This window comes from Chiroxiphia lanceolata, chromosome 6 (assembly GCF_009829145.1).
Source record: "Chiroxiphia lanceolata isolate bChiLan1 chromosome 6, bChiLan1.pri, whole genome shotgun sequence".
Taxonomy (NCBI): Eukaryota; Metazoa; Chordata; class Aves; order Passeriformes; family Pipridae; genus Chiroxiphia; species Chiroxiphia lanceolata.
The window spans coordinates 12826882-12848771 of NC_045642.1; the positions used below are offsets into that span (position 1 = coordinate 12826882).

The 21890-nt window shown below is 38.9% G+C and overlaps 1 protein-coding gene across 1 annotated transcript; it reads right to left on the reverse strand.

Moving 5' to 3' along the window:
- Nucleotides 1-450: 450 nt before the first annotated feature.
- On the reverse strand, nucleotides 451-21113 carry COPB1 (COPI coat complex subunit beta 1). The gene is made up of 22 exons (XM_032691205.1): nucleotides 20953-21113; nucleotides 17711-17862; nucleotides 16779-17008; nucleotides 15868-16037; nucleotides 15096-15210; nucleotides 14395-14487; nucleotides 13745-13882; nucleotides 12661-12780; nucleotides 12106-12213; nucleotides 11864-12010; nucleotides 11295-11440; nucleotides 10215-10311; nucleotides 9487-9647; nucleotides 8690-8810; nucleotides 8098-8325; nucleotides 7740-7919; nucleotides 6537-6681; nucleotides 4939-5058; nucleotides 4359-4504; nucleotides 2990-3079; nucleotides 2083-2238; nucleotides 451-786 (listed from the first exon to the last, which is right to left on the reverse strand). The coding sequence occupies exons 2-22, from the start codon at nucleotides 17799-17801 to the stop codon at nucleotides 727-729; spliced, it is 2862 nt and encodes a 953-aa protein (XP_032547096.1). The 5' UTR covers nucleotides 17802-17862; nucleotides 20953-21113; the 3' UTR covers nucleotides 451-726.
- Nucleotides 21114-21890: the final 777 nt, after the last annotated feature.

A 21890-nucleotide genomic window follows, 5' to 3' on the forward strand; every position in this document is an offset into this window, starting at 1 on the left:
TACTGCTTATGCTGCAACAGCTTTAACACTGCATTTGGCTGCCTTTTCCACATTAACTGAAAAACAAGAACACCACCAGCAATGTTACGTTACTTGTGATAACGCCGTTAGAAAAGCAGTTCAGAAAGTTTAAGGTTCTACAACTTGCCGGAAAGAGCTAAATTTTGACAACCTCCTTTCTGATACTACAAACTTGTCTGTGCCAAGCTATTACATTACTAAACCAACCTTCTAGAACACACAGCCTTTGACTTAAATGGCAAATATATTTTCTCCTAGGTATACCAGAGTATTTTAAGAGCCATGATGACACATTCACACAGTTCAGGCCTAGTCATTACTGTAAACACCTAAGCTATTACAGACTCCCACTTTCTTAGCAAAATAGTCCTAGCCAAATATTCAGTATAGATGAGATAATATAGAGCTTATAATTTACAGACAAAACAGTAACTGGCATAATTTGTTTATTGTACTGTGAGCATCAGCATATATTAGAGACAAAGAAAACATGACTTCCAGGACAAAGAAAAAAACACCTGGAGATTTAAAGTTTTGCTCAATATCAATCATGGAGAATCTATAAATTATCTGCTGGAATGCTTTTAGCTCAAAAGCTTGGCTTCTACAATTACAGAACACTGAAGAATACAAGATGTTCTGGATCCCAAAAGCCACATACCTAAGGTTAAATTGTAAAAGACCTGAAAAGGCATTAGGTAAAATTTATAAACTTGTTTTCTTCTGAGACAGATTGATCTTATCTCCAAGACTCAGGGCCATTCCCTGTAAGGAAAAGAAAGAAGACAATCATGGCACAGATACTTCACTTCCAAATTACTTTATCTTATCTATATTAAAATGGAAGTTGCATATATAGAAATCTGTGAAGTCATGGAAATTTCTAGCTGTTCGCTTATTTGTACACATCATACTGCACATTTCCTTAACACCAGGTAAAGGTTAGATCTACATGTATTATTGAAACAATGAAACCTAAATGAGTTGGCAAATGTTACATGTGTCATCAGAAGAATTAAAAATTTAAGCCTTTTGACCTCCCACCAGTTGAAAGTAGACTGCCAGGGGAGAAATTACAACTGCCAGTCCAGTTCCTGAAATTCAGCTGTTGAAAGTCTCAGAGCTGGTACTAGCACTGAATGCACTAAAGCTATGAGAAATAATTTAATCACAGAACCACATTATTATTGCATAGAAACTGAAGAAATCTCATAAGAAACCGCATGAATAAATCCACATATTCAATAGCAGAATGATTTCCAGGTGAAACCATGCTGGTAATATGTAACTGAATGCAGTCTTATGTAAAAATGGCGCTGTAAGCCTATCAGAAACATGAATTTAAACCAGTTCAAAATCTTTACAGTGACATCACACAAAGTAAATGATTTCTCTAAATGTGAAAACTCACTGGTAATCTTTTATTGTACCCCGTTTAAAATACTTCTATTTTACACTGGTTTTTTACTGTACGTATTCCAAATCCCATACTTTATTTTTAGTAAGGAGGCAGAAGTTCTAAAATCCAAAGCAGACTCATAGATATACCTACAGAAAATACTCCTACTAAAAGACTCCAGGTTTTGTTTTGCTGTTTTTTTAAAAAAACTTCAGTGAACAGCAATTACATGCATAAAATGTCCTTGTTGTGTGACACTAAAATGTGCAATTTAGCAGGAAAAAGGTCATGGAACCCTGAGGCATATTTGCTCTTTATTTAAAACCAAATAAAACATAACATCCTATTCGCAGTGCTATAGATAAAATAAGGAAATCTTGGCCCAAAGGCCTATTTTATGGTAACACACCAGGAGAAAAGACCTACAACACGGTTTTGGGGTATGATCACACCCAATTACAAAGATTTTCTTCCCTCACAAAATCTGTAAAAGAGAGTTTTAAAACTAAGTATAAAGTTCCTATATTCACCTTCCCGCCCCCCCCCCAAAAAAAATCCCATTTATCTAGCACTGGAAACAAACGTACAACAATTTGCAGGTTTTCTAGAGTGCTTGGTACATTTTCACAGAAGTGGCAAGGAGACAATATAAGCCACGTTACCTGACTCTTTGCCCGGATCCGTATGTGGCCGGTGACAGGCGCCTCCGGCCCGAGATGAATCGGCTTCTCAATGCTGACGTTCGCAAGGGCATCTTCCCCAAAGATGGAACGGGCGTAAAGGTTGGCTGCCATAAAGCCACAATAGCCAGAAAGTGCCTGTGGAAAGCACATTTGAACTCTTCAGAAAGGCCAAAATCCTTTAAACACATTTTGGTTCGCCCCAGGTTAGCGAGGCGAACACGTCAGCGCGGAACGCTTAAATTCCTTTTTCCTTCGTAAAATGTGGGAATCGTGCTCTGGGAAAGAGTGGTGGCCTTTTTCTAGAATATCAGAAAACATGCAACCTACAGTATTCCTCAAAACAAGGTAAGATGGCATTTTATGGTCGGATTTAACCAACAGCAAAGTGGTAAAGAAGCTAAATAGTAACAACAGATCTTGTCTGGCTGCTATACATGTGTTAGCTAACAGCTATTATACATGTTATACCTTAATAGCAAATATTGTATATATTTATTTTGCTTTACAACAAAAAGGCTAAACTTGCAAAAGAAAGGTAAATTTTGGCAGAGAAGGAAAAAACTTGGAGCTACTGAAAAAAAACCTTTATAAAAACAGATGGTGCCATTAAGTCTATACTACAGCTTGGCTACCACAAATTAAAAGGGACATTCTGACTTTCTAACTGGGGAAGAAACAGCCAAAGTGATTAAGGAACACAGAATTCTGGTAACTTAATTTGCTTTTAGTAATTTCAGACCACTCATTTAAAAACTTTGAAGTATATGTTCCATTTCATTTTGTAAGTAAGAATTTCTAATAATATTAATAACAAATGCTGAACAAATTAAATGGTAAAGCACACAAACTAAAAAGGGTGTCTAAAAGCCTCCAAGAAATAGCTCACCTTCTCTGGAGTCAGGCATTTCATATTGGTTGACTTCAGTATGTGCTGTAAGTACTCATTTAGATCAACAATATTTGTATTCACTGTTACCTTCAAAAAGAAAAAAAAAAAGGCAATTACTTTAATTAGCACCTCAGGCATTTCTGAAACCATCTCTCCTTTGGGGCTCCATAAAGGAGATTACCACTCCATTTCCCCTTGAGGAATTGCACACTCAGTAAGCTGGCTGCACTCCCCATTATGTGGTGGTATCATAAGAAGTCTTCCCCTCCTGCCATCCAGTTGTTAGAGATGGAGGATTTCATGCTATTACCATGGTTTCCAAAATGTATTGGGTGAATATGATATTGTGCCAAACATGTAGACTCTCCAGAGCAAATAGTGGACTTCTTGTCTTAATACAGTGTGCACATTGCCAAAACACAAAAAAAGAGGTATCTAGTCCAAAGATTGCTTTTAACTAATGATAAAAACTACTTTTATCTTTCCCTCCTAGCAACAAAGCTGCCTTGGCTTCCTCATATTGATTATTGTTGGTCTGGTCTGGTATAATCTTCTTTTTAACACAACTTTATAAATTTTAAGGCTTCACATACCATGTCTTAAAATTTATTGTGCACGAGTTTCCCCTGAGACATTTAAATCTAGTCTGAAGCAAACACACGTGAATATATGTACCAAACAAGGTACAGTTCATGTAAAATATTTTCCATTCTGTTTTAATGTTTCTACTCTATTCTTAAATTATATTGCTCTGTTCTATGAGATTATGTCCCTCAAACCCTTTTTTAACAGGTCTGTTTGGGCACCCTCAGTTAATATAAAGTGTACCCACCACCTCGTTTGTCTTGCACAGCATCCATAACTCTATGCTACAGCTGTACTGCAAAGTGACAGAGTAAAAGGAAGATGCCCCTATCCATGGCAGGGGAGCTGCACTAAATGACCTTTAAAAGGTCCCCTGTGACCCAAAACACAACGCAATTCAGAACTGGAGAGGCTGAGCAGTATGAGTCATTCTGCAGCCTCAGCATAAACTTATACCTGCTTGCCATCTCACCTTTGAGCCAAAATACACAGCTGTCACCAATCAGTTTGGACACCTTCCATACAGGAGATAAAGCTCAATGCAAATACCACTTTTGCAAGAAAAAATATCTAGTTATTGCATTGCTAAGCTTGTGAAACTGATAAGATAACAGTAAGAGAAAGAGCTACTTGAGGCAAACATCCAATGTGGATGTTGAATAAGGTTTATAGGACAATACATAATAATAATGCTGATTTAATCAGTTGGTGTAGAACAAGAAACAGAATTATACCACATCAACAAACAAACCCCAAATAACATACAAAAAATAAAACTAACTTTGTTTTCCCACTCAAACTCTGCCCACATCTGTCTGAACTCTGCATCCGTGCAAGAAGCAGGCTGGATGTAATCCATGATGTCAATGTGGATATCACTGAGAACCACACAGTTTCTGTCGCTGGCTGCTCCAGAGACATCATACACTGCAACATAAAACACAAACCACCTTAATGTTTAAAAAAGTGAATTTGCACTTAATAAGGTTACCACCCGCCAGTTAACAGCACTCAACCCTTGCTCAGTCTCATGGCTGACCTCTGTCCTCTTCAAGAGCTTTACCCAGTTGCCACAGAACTCTGAGTTAAGTGTGTTGGTCTTTCAGGCAGGGCTGCCCAGCTTGTTCCAAACTCAGAGGCTTGGGTTCAAGTTGACAGTCATTCTAAAGGCAGCATGTTCTACCATGATTTTAAGTAAAAGCAACATGTATTTTTTTTTAAATCACCACAAAATATTCATGCATGGTAGACCATTTCATTTCTTTTCTCAGTATATAAAGCTTTAATTATTTTTGGGCTCATTAAGTAGTTAAGAAATGTTTCATGTTAATGTTAATTTTGCATACTAAACTTTTACTTACCAACATTACCAAAAATGATTCCATTTTCTGTTGAAGCGACTTTGACATTAGCTTTAATGTTGGCAAAATCATGTGGAGCCAGTGTCAGAGGAGATGGTTTTTCCACAAGTTTCAAGTCACCTGTGTAAAGAAATTGGGAGATGGGCATCAGGGAACATTAGCAGTACACAATGAGCTTAGATTTTGGAAAAACATTTTATTTTCTTGTCAATCAATTTCTGTATCTACAGAGCTGCACTAACCACCACCATAAAGATATTAGTTGACTTGGAATTGATGTGGGGTTTTTTACAGTTTGCTAACTGTAAGATAAAGTAATTTACATTACATACAAAATTTTGGTTAAAATAGTACTGTGTTCACCCAAACCCCACTGAAAACAAATGCAAATACCAGCTTAAGTGGGCTTTGGATTAAGTATAGTATTATTTTTTTAACAAGGAAATGGTTAATTCTACCTTGTGTTTAATCACTGACAACATCATAAGACCTAATCCTATAGTCAAGTGCCTCAAAACCAAAGTTCAACGTCCAGTATTACATGCAATAAGCTATTTATAAACAGGTCAAAGTATCACCTTGACTCTGAATATAAGTGCTCCAAGGAAGCACTAAGGGTTGCATTTTTACTAATCCTTTAGCAAGCAACTGTGAAAGACTCCTTAGTTCCACTAAACTGCCACTTGAGAACGCAGCAGGAACAGCATGAGCTCTACACACAGGAGTGATGCATCAAGTCAGCTCCTGCACCACATCTGAAGACATCACCTGGGAAATGAATTCCACTTAACTGAGCTGCCAAATAGAAAAATATTAAGTAATATGTTCATTTTATTCATTTCCATCATTAGTCTGATGAAATGATTTAGAAGTTCAGGAGAAAGGTTATGCCTCTCCAGTCATATTTACAATAATTAAAAGTATGTAACGAGTTCTCCTGGTGTATTGTAAACATATTTCACCTCCTGACTGCCAAAGCAGAGGACAACTAATAAGAAAAGGGTCACTGTTCTTAGATTATCTGCTCCAGTCGCTCCTCTAAAAGAAGTTAATGAAGCTTCAGTATTGTTAAAGCAAGACTCTGGTACAGCTACTGGTGCAGGGAATGGTTTCAGCTGAGTAAATGCAGTATTTAATGCAGTGTTACCTGAGTTTGAGTGTAAAAATCCCCTAGGGCAGATGGCTTTCTCTGCCTGACATGTGCCCCATACAACTTGAGATTTTGTCCTTTTTTGGAAATTTATGTTTGATGTCTATAAGAACAGCACAATGGGGAATAAGTATATCAAAAAACCTGTCCGTATTTCAGGGAAAAAGGAGAAGGGAAAATGTAATGCTATTTCCTTAGCGAAAAAGCCATGAAAAGATACAAAATCTGACTGCAGTTTGTATCATCAGATGGTACTGTCAGTGCCAGTACATAAAAATCTTCCACCAAATATATAAACAAATACATTTGAAAGGCATTCAAAAACATCCTTCCAAAATGGAAACTGGCATAAACTCGTAAGTATTTCAAAGTGTCTGAGAAACTCCTCACAATTGGGTGCCAATGCCCAGCACCTCACAGTTGCTTTCTTTCCACCAGCTCTCCTTACCCAGCGTGGCCAGCTCCAGGGTGCAGTTCTGCAGAGTGTCACTGGTCTGGTTGACAACAAGCACATCCAGCACAATGTCATACTGGTTGACGTGGACATACGCTTCTGCATACACAGGGTCTGAGAAACCTGTCAGCTGAGTAACCTGTGACAGAGGTTAGGGGGTTTAATGTCATGGAAGAGTTTTAAACATAGAATCATGTCAAACAATCACCAAAAAAATAAGAACGAAGTACAGTTAAATCCATTATTCTTTAATGTGAGCCTTCAAAGCAAGTAGGTGTGCAAAGAGATTTTAATTTTACAGAATGTACTCAGTAATAAGAAAAACAGGAAAGCAAAAGAAAAATGGGAAAAACACTTCAAAAAATCACCACAAATTTTACCTAGAAAGCAGTATTTAAAGAAGTTGTGATGTTTAGGAAATCTAGAGTTCCTGCATAAGTCTTCCAAAACAAACAGATTTCATTAATTTACAGCTAAATACACGGTGATTGTCCACATTTTTAATAAAAAGGAATACTAACTGCATCCTTCCTTCACATATCCTTTTGTATACAGATTACAATTGTACAACCTTTCTAGATGAAATGTATTCTGAATTGCTAGGTTGCTAAAATATGAACTGTAAGGCCATTTATTCTTAAGAAGATCAGCGGCACAAAGAAATGCTGACTTAAAATTAAAAGGTAGCTTTAAATTTAAAACCAACTCAACCAGTCTTTAAAAGCTTGTTTTTTTAACTGATGAACGAATGAAGAGATTTCTTCTCTTTGGACCTTCTGTGCAGGTCCTAGTAATCAGGAGTAAAAAAAAAGTATAAAGATAAGGATGCACTGCACTTGGCAATAGGATATAGCAGCCAAAGAAAGAAAGGGGTTCTTAATCTCTACTGATGTCCTTACTCTTTTCCCTGTGAACCTTACTGGGCTCTTCAAACCAGCAAACTATTTCAATTTCTTCTCCATATTCCACCAGTTCAGCACTCCAAGTTTCCTCCTTATTCCTCCCCTCCCCATGTGAAGAAGGTAACAGCTACAAGCACAGGGGTTTTACTCTGTCTTAATCCCAACCAGGAAATACCTGTGTCTTTTCAATCAGCCAGCACTGTCTGTTCTTTAGTTCAAGCCTAAGATTCCCAAAGCTGATCCTGTGCATAAGCAGTGCAACATGTATATAATTAAAACAATAATTTCCCATTACCTTATTAAGTTTGGAAGCAAGAGGATCAGCAGCCTCTTTCCTCTGTGTGTTTCCCATTGCTGCAAGAAGGCTGAGCTGAAACTGGTCTTCTTTTGAGCTCATTTCATTTTTAGCAGTGAGCTGCATGAAGGAAATGGGATCATCTGGCTGAACCGTCACATTCCTCTTCTCCGATTCTTTCTGCAGGAAGAGAATAATTCAAGAATTCACACTGAATTCCACCCCTTAGCACAGAAACACAGCTGAATAATGGCTGACTTACACAGAGTCAAATGGTGACATTTCCTGGACCAGTTTGAATGTGAACATCCATCAAAAAACTACAAGTGTTTCTGGTTACACACTTATAATAGCTCACCTTCTGGGAAAGTTTCTCCTCTTCTAGCTTGGCTGACAGCATATGAGAGAGGGACTGCCTGCATTCTTTGTTGAAAATGTCATTCATGAGAGGAGAACATTCTGACAAAACTTTCAGACACAAGGAAATACGATCCACATCATCATCTGTAATTGGCTTCTTGGGAAGAGAAGACTTTCCCAAATGGAGAATAGTGGCCATCAGCAGCATAGCTTCAGCATTAAAGGACTGAGAAGGAAGACAAAGTAAAGAGAATGGAAGAAGGTTACTGTATTTTCCATAGCTTTACAGAAATGTTTATTTCTGACTTATTTACAAAAAGGTGCACATTAATCAAATCATAAAAACTCTGAGCAGAATTACTTATTTTTTTAGTACTTGTTATCTAGAAACCAAGCAGTATGATTTAGAGACTATCTAGATAGAGTGACTGGAGAACAGTATGTCCTGTTTGTGACCTAAATTATCATTATTATCCAATCACATAACTGGCACTTCACTGGCACTAACACATTTTGCATCTGTTAAAATCAAAAGAGGCAACAACCAGCTCTTCCCTGTATGTACAGTGAAAACACAAGAGATGACTTACATTTTGTTTCTTCTTTTCCTGAACTAGTGACACATATCGCAAAGCGATCTTGGTTAAAGTTGTAGCAAGGGAAGCTGCAACAAAGAAATCACCATCGAGCAGGAATCCTCGTAATGGAGGTCTGCAAAGACAAATCATCATCAGAAAACTAGTTTTGGATGATATCCTTCAGCCTACTTCTCTTGATACCTCAACATTTACACTGTACAAGCAAAACAAGCTTGAAACATCCCAGAAGGTTGGGGTTTCTTCCCACTCAAAGTATTTTTTTCCAGATACATTCACAAGTCACACAGTCATTTCCACACTGACAAAGGAGTGAGAGGTGTAATGTATAATAATTTTATTGTAGCACTGAGATGATAACGACCGGTCAAGATGAAGTAGCCCATCTGCAGTAACTAAGGAAATATAACAATTGTTCTACCTACCAACAAAATAAACTATAGCAAGTATTAAGTACTGCAAGATGATATCAAGGGAAGAAAATGTTTTAATCTAAAGGCAACATTTCTGTATCCAACTAAAATTGTGAGAGAACTTTACACATAAAAAAACAAATAGAATTTAGGGTATCATAATTAATAAAGTCCTTTTTGATACAGTGAGCTTTGACTACAAATCCTAAGCAATCAGGCAACATCCTATCAGCTACCATCCACCTGGGATAATACCTTAAAACAGGAAATTCCCTCAACCACTGAACTCCGTCTGAGAGAAAATACCACTCAAATAGAGAAAAAAAAACCCACAAAACCAACCAAGTCACTCCTGGCCTAGCACGAAGTCTTAAATACCTGTCTTCTTCCTTTTTGGCAGGTCGTGAACTACTGAGAGCACTCTGTGTTGCATAAGTGCCCATCTCTGTAACCAACTTTTGGGCTGGACCCACAGACACCTCTTCTTCAGGTTTTAGCTCCCCAGCTTCTTTCTTGATTTCAGATTCTACTATTGGGATCTAGAAATGAGCAGGAAACAATTGTTACAATTAAAATAAAAGATGTATTTTTGTTCTGCAGAAGGTTTTAATAGAGATTATCTGCATTACTGAAGTTCTTATAAGCAAAAAGTCAGCTAAAATGCAACAGTTTTGTGAGAATTTGAGGAGTAGGCAGATGTTGAAATACATCCAGAAGCTTCCTACTCATGCAATAAAGCTCAAATTGCACAGATTGCCTTAAATCCCTCTCAGAACAACCCACTTAAAGCACTCTTGCTTTGCCACTGAATATAATTAAATTATACCTTAAAGCAGCCTTAATTTTCTGAAATAAGGAATTTCTCATCTCCCCTCTTAAAAGATATCCCTTATTCTCAGCTCAAGTATGAGACTTGAAAGAAAATTGATCATGAACGCAAAACCCTAACTTCTTTTTACTTAAGATTTCCTGTGTGGTGCCATTAACACACCTCAAGCCCCCAAAACACTGTTAAAAACATCTTTTTCCTAGAAAACCCACTGCATAACATCAAGAAAAACCACAAAGAGCTAGTAAACACAAAAAAACCCAAAGCGCACACACACCTCTCCAAGTGATCTGCGCACTTCTGTCATTACACTTTGTATGTCTTCCTTTGTGCTGCAATATTCTCCAAGGATCCATAACGCTCCTCGATAAATCCTAAGACAAGAACAGTAACTTAAGTCATGTTTTCATCATAAATTCAAATTAGCATCAAGAGAAGTGATTTATGTTCGGTGGTAAAGGTTACTCTTCGCAAATCCAAAAGGACACAAGGACAAAAAGCAGGTTTGATCAAAAACAATTACCCTTTCAGCTTTAGTAAGCTCATGAACAGGTACATCAAAATAGATATATTCTCTGGTACAAATTTATTTCCATCTGCGTTAATCCTGACATACACAAAATTAAATTTCACTGTGATCATGGTGAAATAACTCTATGTGAATAAAGTCAGCTGTAAATTCTCCACTTAACTAAGACAAACTAATTTCTCGATTTTAAAGGAGAAAATGAAAAACAAGAAGATGAGTGAAGATTAGGAAAAGAATACCAAAGCTTCAGAGATTTTTTTTTCACACTTAATGAGATGATGATGGAGATAGGATTCAGAGTTTTCTGTGTATTACAAGAATGACAGAATGCTGTCTTCATACAGAGAAGCTCTCATATGACTTAAGCATTACATATCCAACAGAAAAGAAAGTTTTTAGAGCCCTGAAAGGTGCTAAAGAAGCTCTGGAGGTTGCAAAGCCTGGTCTGTGTTAGATTGGGTTTTCTAATAAATCTAGCCTTAGTGTTTCCAGTTGCCTACAAGAGCAAATGCCTTACTAACTCTGTTTTAACAAATATATCACTTTATGGTTGGCCTTCATCAACAACACTATCTCCTAGCAAGTGGAAATACAATTACCACTTGCACATAGAAATGAAATTTGAATATATTTTCTTCATTCAAGGCAAAAAGCATTTAATTTCTTTTGTACAAGTAGGTTGCACTTAGAAATCATCTACTCCCAAAATATCTCAGCTTCAGTTATTCTTTGTGTGGAGTTTGAAAGAATTTTGGTACATATTTAAAGGCAATGAGAGTGAGCCACAAGGTGCTCCAATGTTGGTTTGATACTGTATTTTGGACTCACTTGACAGATTTAATTGAGTGAAAGACTTCAAGCATCTTCTCAACAATAAGAGGTCTGAGGTTATCAAATCTCTGGATTGCTTCCCGCACGAACTCCAAGACATCAGCAGCTGCTGCTTCATTATTATCACTGAGGAACTCCATCAGCTAGCACAGAAGAGTGAACATGAGCACAAACAGCAGCACAGATAAGTTTGTACAATAATATTTTCCTTCTACATTCAGAAAAATAAAACTGCATATGTATCTTCCATTAAACAAAATTGAAGTCAAACAACCTTAAATACATTCCAAACAATTGCCAATTATCATAATCCTAAATTGGTTTTCTAATGATACAAATTATTGCATTTTAAGTAAAAGTCCTCTTCAGCTCATGTTCTGCAAAAGCATTTAAAAGTAAAGTCTCAGAAGACAAATAATAACAGCGTCAGAAGTCCTGTATTTCTGTAGGGATTAAAAATAATATTGCTTCCTGTGACGCCACTGTGAGGAACACTTCAGCTATTTTCTAGGTTTTGGGTATAGCTAGAACCTATTTAATGGCAATATAATTAAACATTTGCATACCACTGGGATAACATTTGCAGCCATGTCTGGAAACCGAACGCTACAGGAATGCAGGGTCCGAACAAGCAGCTGTCTGTACTTGTCTGTATCTTCGTGCTCCGTCACATTATTAGTTTTAATCACTTCCTTCTTCAGAACAATCACAAGCTGCAGAAAAGATCAAATAAAACTCAAAAAGGTGACATACTTTTCAAAAGAAAAAAAAAAAAAAGTGCAATGAATCAAAAATACATATATTTTACCTCCTCCACATTTCTCGAAGACACAAGATCCAGAGCCAGTTGGAGGGTTTTTTTGCGTACTTCTAGATCTGGGGTACTCAGCACTCTGAGGATGTCCATAACTAGATCCTGAAACAATAACAAAATTGTAAGTAATTTGCTGTTTTAACTTACTTCCTTTTCATGCAATTCTAATTTTCAGTCCTCAGTGATTTTCAAAGCCTTTCTGGATACATAATATGTAATCTGCTGACAAGTAAGCAACATATCCCAGGCATAAGGACCTTCACAGTGTTCATTTAATACATTCTACATTTTCATGAAAGTCTACCATGCAAGCTACATCGTTAAACCTTAAGATCAGGACAACATTTGCTATTGATAATTCTTATACAGACAATAAAAGCAGGAAATCATAAACATACAAGTCCCTCCAATATGTTTTTACCAAAAACATTCCAACAGAAAGTGTAAACTTCAGAAGTACCATTTCTCCATACATCACAAAACCTGAAAGCTTTGTTATTGAAGGCTTTTCTTTCCTAAAGCTTGCAGGAAAAGAGACAGCTCACATACCTGTAACACTCGTTCATGGGAGGGATGCTCCTTTAATTCAATCAACCGATCCAAGACAATCAGTTTCACATTATTATCACTTTCTTTAATAATCAAATCTATGTAGCACTGGGCAGCTGCCTAAAATTAAAAGGATCAAAATAATTTTTTAATTAATGAAGAGGAGAAACCAGCAAATTTCTGAGAGAAATTCTGGAAAACAGTCCTTTTATATTACTTTTAAAGCAGCTACTCTGATTTGGCACAGAAATGAACCTGAGAACAGACTTTAAAATTTTCTGGTCCATTATAAATGGATTTCACTACATTAGAAAAATCACACTGGAAGGTGATCAACTTACATCAGCTTACAACACACAGACTTGATTTCAAATTCAAAGAAAGACATAACAAGATAAATCTACCTGACATACTTTGGGTCAGCAGTGAAGTACACAACAGGGCATGAAAACCAACTTAAAACAGTTGGCAGTTAACCTATCTAGATATCGTTTTAATGACTACTCAACAAAAATGATATACCAAAGAAAGAATGTTGGAATTCACACTCCCCCTGACCTTTTGAAACTACTATTTACAATGCTTTTACTCTGAATCTAGACTTGCATATTTTATTTTTGAAATTTCCATACAAGTTCAAAACTTCTGAGCGCTCTTAAATAATCAGCTGTACAAATATGAAATCTAGGAACCCCAGGTCAATTAGAAATCAACACCAATCTTCACTGATTTATGCTTCCCCCTTGGTCTGAAAACAGGAATAAAGACTAAAGAAAGTAATTAAATCTCTGAAAATCTTCAGCTTTAGTCTGCTTTGCTAACTATGCCAAGAGGATTGCAGGTTAGTACCAACCCTTGCACAAGTCTGCACAGTATTCATGCTTGTCCCCTACCAAAGTGACATGAAGTCCCCTAGCTCTAGGTCTGCAAAGCAGTTTCAGTCTTTTTCTGTGACCAATTCTAAGAGAGACTTTCACGTGTGAAGTGTTACTAAAGCCTTTGCTTTTTCAAGCTACATGCAGCACACAGCACCCATTTCAGTGCACTAAAAGCTAGTGAACATCTGAAAACATCACTTCCATACCTTGATAGCTGTTGGTGCACTGGAGAGTGTAACAAGAGTACCTGCAGCTTCATACTTCACTGCAGGGCTCGATGACTGCAGCAAGTTGTAGATGCAGCGAATAAACCGAGCTCTCTCCGATGGATTCGCGTGACAGACCTCAACAAGAAGAAGGATGCACAGTTGGCACATAAAGAAAAAAGGAAACTGCAATCCTACAGTTTACCTGTTCCATTATCTTACAACAAGGAGAGAAGTGAGCAAAAGGTGACAACCTTTTCTGGGGCATTCACAGCTGTAAAATCTAATTACAAAAGCTATTCAAAAGCTGTTCTTGACAACTCAGTGCAATGCCACCAGGTCTTAATCTCAGATCAAAAGGAAGGGCACAGTCTCTACCAGCTTCTGTAAGAGATGCCCTGCTCATGCCCATGAAACCAGACTGATAATACACAGTCCCCATCACAGCAAATCAGGTGAGACATATTGCTCTACACTGTGCATACTTGAGCCTTTATCATTTCAACAGACGAATCTTATTCAGCTGTATTAAACAATGACATATTCCTGACATGGACTAGAAGCTAGCTATAAAACCTTTTCCAGAACATTCTATCCATTCTAAAAAGCAGTCTGATATAATCTAACGTGCCACAACATTTCCATTTTACCTTGTAAATTAGTTCAACAATAACCAACTGCAGGATGTCACCAAATGTCTGGACTTGGTCAATACAGGTACTCAAATAATCCAAAGCTCGATCCTACAGAAATAAAAGATAAATTATTTTAAATTAGACTGCGTTTGCTCACTCAGTTGAATTTTAAATCAAAACACATTCTAAAATCAAACTACAAAACAGCATTTATGTGACCCTTCAATTTGAAATTAAAACAATTTAGGAAAACACTGTAAACCCGAAGAGCAAATTAATCTGTTCTGTCTGTAGATTGCAAAAGAGAGACAAAACTAATGGTAATCAGGCACAAGAGGCAATTGCCTGTAGAGCAAATAATCCAAAACACTAAACAGAAACTGCCATTTCCTTCTCATGCTGCTACAAAAGCTATAAAACAGTAGATAAGAGAGCACTTCTCAGCCTGGTTATGCTCCCTTGCCAAAACTAATTAGAGATTTCAGCACCAGCATATGCCTTCACCAAACACAGTAATTCTCCTTCAAAATGAAGACAGCACTGAAGACCTACTTTAACTTTTTCAGTACCAAATATCCCACCAAAAGCATTAACATTGTCAAACGTGGGTTTTTTTATGAATAGAAATAGTTCATACTACCAACAAATTCCTGGCTAGTTACTCAGCACATTTTCAAGTTATTAGACCAAATGAGTCTGAGGGCAAGTATCCTTACCTGATCTGCGTGAATCAGCATCATAAATGCATTTCTTTTGCAGCTTGCATCTTTCTCATTCACCAAGAAATCATGGATCAATTCAGGAGCATCAGGTATAAGATGTTCAAAGTTTCTTAAAAAAAAAAATAAATCCTAATTAAAAGAGCTACTGGTAAGGAGCAGAACCCAAGGCTTAAGTGCATACCCTGAAGACAAACATTCACAAAAACTCAAGAGTAAAAGACTGATACAGAGCTTTTGTGCAGCTATTTAAACAGCAAACAGACTCAAGGAGCTTTAAAAAATTGTTTGTTGTCATGACAGCTAAGACATTACCTCATCAATGATTACAACATTGATAGCAACACTCAGCCACAGGGTTCAGGTAAAAACTGCAATAATGTTTAGTATGTAACTGCAGCACATCAAAAACATCCTGCTCAAATAAATTTATATACGCATATTCCTACAAGGATTCTTCCCTATTCATGGTTGTGGACACTGGTTACAAATAATAACATTTAGATCAACAAGAAAGGTATTTGCCCATGCAAATTAACCTGCAATATAAGGACCTCTATCGTACTTGAGAAAGCAGCAGCAGTACCTTTTGCTTCTCCAAAGAAGTCCATTAGATAGAGGAGAAAAAGCAAACAAACCAAAAAAAAAAAGCCCAAACACCACAGCAGTGACTGATAAATAAATGTTTGAGATCTCAAAACCCATGCAGATCACTATAGCTGGCCTTGGTCTTGTGCACCCACAGTTTCCAACTGTTCCTGGCCTTTACCTGTAGATGGTGTAAATGGCCAGGACTGCGTTCCTGCGCACGTAGCTGTGCCGATGCTCCAGGCAGGCGCGGATGGCCGGCATCAGAGGCTCCAGCAGCTCCGCTTCCTTCAGCTTGCAGAGAAAGCGGAGAGTGGAGCCTCGGATAAACTCATTTGGGTGCTGAAGATCCTAAAACCAACAGGAAACATATCTGAAATGCCAGACTCTCCAGATGAACGCACTCACTAGCTTGCTAGCCTTCTCCCACACAGCCTCCCGAAGGTACAAGTTCCCAACAGTGTCACCACAGTGACACCTCAGTCTTCTCACTAAATAAGTTCCTAAAACACTGCTGCCCCAGCGTTTTAAATATGTACCAATATTTAAAAACAGGTGTTTCTGTGCAGTAACACTTACAAAGCCTGTAGTATGTTTTTTTGCATTGTATGTGTTTTCCCCAGTTACCATGGGTGTGAAAGCTCGGCCTGTGGGCATTCCCACACACTGGATACTAACCTTTAGTGTGTGTTAACTCATCTGCTTCCAACCCATTCCCAAAGTTGAAGGCCTTTACTATCTTTATGAAGGAGTGTCCCAAATATACCACACTGAAGTTATTCCAAAAATAGTGTCCTTTATGAGCCATGGCTTGTCCCAAGATACCACGAAGACAGTAATTATGTTACCCTCACCTCTGACATTCACTGACAGAGGAACTACATTTTTGTTAAGTTATAACAGTAAAAGAACACAAAATTTCCTTGTTAGTAGCCATGTTGCTTATCTACAGTTACTCAGCCCTGAAGCACCGAGACATCACTTCCAGGAAGGAAATGCTGAGTATAAACCACTTTTATATTGATAAAATAACACAAAGTGATCCACTTGCTGTAAAGATCCAGACAAGTAATGAAATAAACAATGGGCTACCTTTCTGTATGCATCACACACGAGGATCATTTCCTGCAAGAGCCTGCCATCTGGAGTGGTCTTTGGCACAATCTCCCAAAAGACAAGCAGCAGTTTTTTGATGGTATGATCTTGGAGAGGCAGCACAAAACGTATGATGGTCATCAGAAGCCCAGGCAGTTTTTCACCATTCAGAATCATAATGATTACTTTCTTCAAGGCCTCAGTCTTCAACTTGACATCTCCTTTTTCTAGAGGAGGAAGAAGTGAAGCCAGGAAGGCTGACATGTCACAGTTAGTTTAACAAGAATACCAATCTTCAGCGGCAGAAGACACAAACCCCTCTGAAGGAGTGCAGCAGAGCATACTAATAAAATTCATGCCCTCTTATTATAGGATAAAGAGGAAGCAAGAGACATTTAAAAATAAGCATGGAGTTCAGACTTAATTCTAGCATCAATATATTGGAATTGAAGGAGTACAAACTCCAAGGCTGCTTTAATACTTAAATTTAAACAGCCTTTTATATCAGGACACTACAATGTGCTATGTTGTCATACATATATATACTAGACACTGTCACTGCTGTTTCTGTCAGCACATTCTGCAGTGTACTGAAACAAGTGACAAGACAACCTGTTGCTTATTACAGTGCTTAAATCTGCCCTTGCCCAAACTGGTATTACTTAAAATGTCAAAAAAAAATAAATTTCAAATTTTGCACAGACGGGAGGACACACATAGCAAAACTAAAATACATAAGATAATATCATGAAGCTTCTCAAACCACAGCAAACAGAGGAATGTACACCTTTCAAAAAGCAACAGAAAATAAACATCAAATTGACTTGTTTGAGTTTATAAAATGTAAACAATATTCTCGGAAAGGCACAATGAGAGAATATCACAATTCAGGTGAGATGGAGTATCCTTCAATCATTGTCCATACTTGCCTAGGTCATTTTTTAAGCTGATTTCAGACGGTGGTTCTGAATCCATGGGAACGTTGATTAACGTGTAACACACATTCTCTGCAGCAGTCATGGTTCTTGGTTACAGGAGTTTTCTCAAGGGAAGAATTATTTTGACACAAATATCAGACAACCTAAAAGCAAGCAAAGAAAGCCATCCCAGAGTTAACAGATTTTATTAACAAACACGAAAACATTATCACAACTGACTTAATGGTTTGAAGGAACTGTTGGGTTTCTTCAGAAGCCGCATTCAAAAGCCCTCTCACTTTTCTGTTACACTAAAATATTCCTGTTAGCACCACAAAGATGAAGAGCACGAGATTTTCCAAAGACAATAAAAAAAAGTAAAAGAAAGAAATCTTCCCAGTACTTCAGGCTACTTCCCAATACAGTCAGGGCTAACAGAAGTGAACAGGCACCTGACTGCAGCCCAAGGGATGCAGCAGCTTCTCCCTCATATACTTACTCCCTGATCCTGGCTACATATCCCCACTACCTTCACTGCAGTCCTGTGCCCCTCTAGGTGAACTGACACGAGCTAAAAGATTTTAAAACATTAAAAAAAAAAAAAAAAAAGATACAGTCATAGAGTTCTCTTGACTTGATTAGCAAGTTGAATCAGCCTATGGAGGAAGCTCTGAAGATGAGCACAAGATCCAACAGAGTAGAAACCAAGGATGGGCGAAAAGAAAGCATGGTGGAGAGGGAAGCAGGATTGCATTTTGCCTGCCAAGGATCATCAGAGCATCTCAACTCTACTGTCTCTGCTAGACACTAATGAGGAAAGTATGTATTTTTATGGTGAAGAAGTACGAGAAGGTTAGAGATCTGTCAGAGCTGATGTGTGGCTGACAGTTCAGGTAATAAAATTACCAATTAAGCTTATCCTCAGCCTCATGTTTGTTTTTTCCATATATAATAGGTACCTAGGAGCAAATAAACCTTTTTCTTCTATCAATCCTCATTCTCATGTTTGTTTATTCCTTATATAATAGATATCTAGGATCAAATCAACCTAAAAAACGCCCAAGTTTCAACTTGCTTGTTTAATGCTATGATACCATACTGACAGGCACAGCAGAGAAAACTGTTACTTTTTATTACATAAGCAATTTTGTACTTTCTACAGAAATTGTGTCAAAACAAATAAGTTTTTATTAATTTTCTGGAAGTCTCCGACTTAGTTTAATAAATGACTAAAACAAGGAAGATGCCTTTTTATTCTAAATTATGATACCACACATTAGCCAAATAATGTGTAAAGGCATATTTGTTTTATACAATTTTTATTACTAATAACAGTGCCAAAGGAACTGAGCAAAATGATCCCCACCAAAGGCTGTGATTTACATAAGGATGGAAACACTCAACTCTCCAACTCAAGGCTGTGCTTTCCCTGCAGATTGCTCTTCCTCGAGGTTCCGTGATGGCAGGGCCAGACCTCCATGACATAAAGCTTTCAATAACAGGCCAGTTTAAGAAGCTGTTGTCTGGGGACACCAGCTCACACCCCACATCACCTCTTTTATCTGTGCAGACAACTTCTGAGGTGTGAACCCTGTAAACTCTCCACTCCTGTGTTATTACTGAAGCAGGAACAAACAAAATCCAGCACATCAACAAACACCCATTCCTAGTATGGCTAAAAGTATCTCCCTACAAATAGCTCTGAGGAGAGAAGGAAGTTGGGACATGGAGCTGCAGTGTTTGAATGAGCACTTGAGGCAGTACACAAGCTGGTGCCAGGTCCAAAGTCTCTTTTCTCATCAAATGGGCACCTAGGGAGCCTCAAACTGAACAGTGAGCAGGAAATTGTGCTAATTTGGGCTGCTGCTTCTTTCTACACAACAAAACAACAAATTACAACAGTACCACAGCAACTACCCCAGAAAACAATTGCAATACAAGTTTTTAAAAGAAACTTGCCTCTTTCTGTTATTAATTCTTTATTTTAAGGATTAGATCCTTCAAGGCTATTGTTTAAAAATATCTACATAAACAACTCATTCAAGAAAAAATTAGATGTGGCACTTAGTGCCATGGTGTAGTCGGCAAGGTGGTGATCAGCCAAAGGTTTGACTCGATCTTGGAGGTCTTTTCCAACCTTATTGATTCTGTCACTACTGCTCATTTGTAGAAATACGACTGGTTTTTTTGCCTCAGCAGCAGGTTTTTTGCTTACTTTTCCATGCTGTTAGCCAGAACTCCTGCCTCAAAGCCCTGCAGCACCTTCACTTACAAGAACAACTCATACAAACCACAAAGCACAGCCTCACGAAAGCAGACCAGGCATCTTTACTCATACCAAGACCTCAACTGCAGAAATTCCAAAAATCGCAGTCAAACATGTCTCTGAAGCATGATAAGTGAGTGTACTTTAGGCTCTGAGAAGCAGCAGTGAAAACAACTCTGCTAAAATGCAGAGCTGGGAGACGTGGCAGGGAGAACCAGCATCCAGTTGCCCTCCTCGACCTGAAATCAGCTTGATCTTAAGAGAGAGGCCCCACGGACACAGATGGAGCTGCTGCTCTACTGCTCCAGCAACAAAATTTCTGACCACCTGTACTGAGTCACGGAATGGTTTGGGGGGGTACCTTAAAGATCAACTCATTCCAACCCCCCTGCCACAAGCAGGGACACCTCCCACTAGACCAGGTTGCTCAGAGCCCCATTTAACCTGGCCATGAACACTTCCAGGGATGGGGCATCCACAGCTTCTCTGGGCAAGGAGAGGAAATCGAAATTTACAGCGGAAATCGAAAGTTACAGTTTATCAAGCGAAGGAAATAGCCACGCCTGCTCGCCACCTACATCCCTGGGGAGCCTCAGGAACGGGGGCACCCCGTGAAACAAATCCCTGCGGACGCATCGCTTTACTGACGCCCATCTGTAATGCACAGCGCAAAAAAACGTTTACTAAAAAATCCCGACAGATCCACAGCCGCCCTGGGGATATTTCTCCCTCCATGTCCCAGGCACCCACTCTCAGCTCAAACCCGGGGGGGTTTTTACCTCTGAGGCAAAACTCCCTTCGATGCCACCGCCCGCCCTTCCCCCGAGCAAACCGCGAGCCCCCCGCGCCACGGACCCCCCCACACCCGCCCCGCGGCCCTGCCGGTGGGTCCCTGAGGCCTCGGGGCCTGCGGGGCGCACCGCACCCGCGGCGCCCGGCGCTCCCTCGCTCCCCGGGCGGCCTTTGCGGCGGGTCCTGCGGCCCGTACCGAGTGCGGCGCCGGGCGGTGCCGGAGCGGAGCTGAGCCCGGCGCGGCCGCTCCGCCGATGGTGACGTGGAGCCGCGCCCGCCCCGCCACATCGAGCCTACGGCGGCCGCGCAGGGACACGCCCCGCGCCCACGCGCGAAAGGGGCGGTGCCGCCCCGCCCGCGTGAGGAGGGGCTTCCCCCGTGACGTCACGGCCGCGGGATTTCCCCCCGCGCGGCCTGAGGGACACCCGAAAACAGCAGCTGAAATTAAGGTTAAAAACCCCGCGCGGATAAACAAATAAGGGGGAAATAGTTATATAAATAAGGGGAAAGTGATTAAATAATAAGGGGTGGGGAAAAAAAAAGGGAGGGTGGGAAACAGTAAGGGGAAAAAATAAAAAAGGTGGAAACTAAGTAAGTGATTGGGACAATAAATAATTGTGGGAAACGATCGGGGAAAATAAATAATCGGGGAAAAGTTATATATAGGGGAATAAATAATTAGGAAAACAAATAATTGAGGAAAGTAAATAATTAGGGAAAGTAACTAAGTAATTGGAAAAATAGACAGGGGAAATAAATAAGGGGAGAAAAAATGCAGAGGGGGAAAATACCCAAGGGGGAAAAAAACCCAAGGGGAAAAAAAGTAAATATTGAGGGGAAAAAATAAATAATGGTGAAAAAAGTAATTAAGGGGGGGGGAATGAATAAGGGAGGGAAAAAATGAATAAGGGAGGGGAAAAAAATGAGTAAAGGGGAGAAAAATTAACAAAGGGGGAAATAAACAGAAAAATAATGGGAAAAAATAGAAGAATAATAGGGGAAAACTAGAATAAAAATAAATTTAGAAAAAATAAAAGCAGCTTTGTCCACTGTTTAAAAACCAAACACACAACCCCGACATCATTATTTAGCTGTTTTTGTGACTGAACTATTTACATGGATTCAAGACAGTAT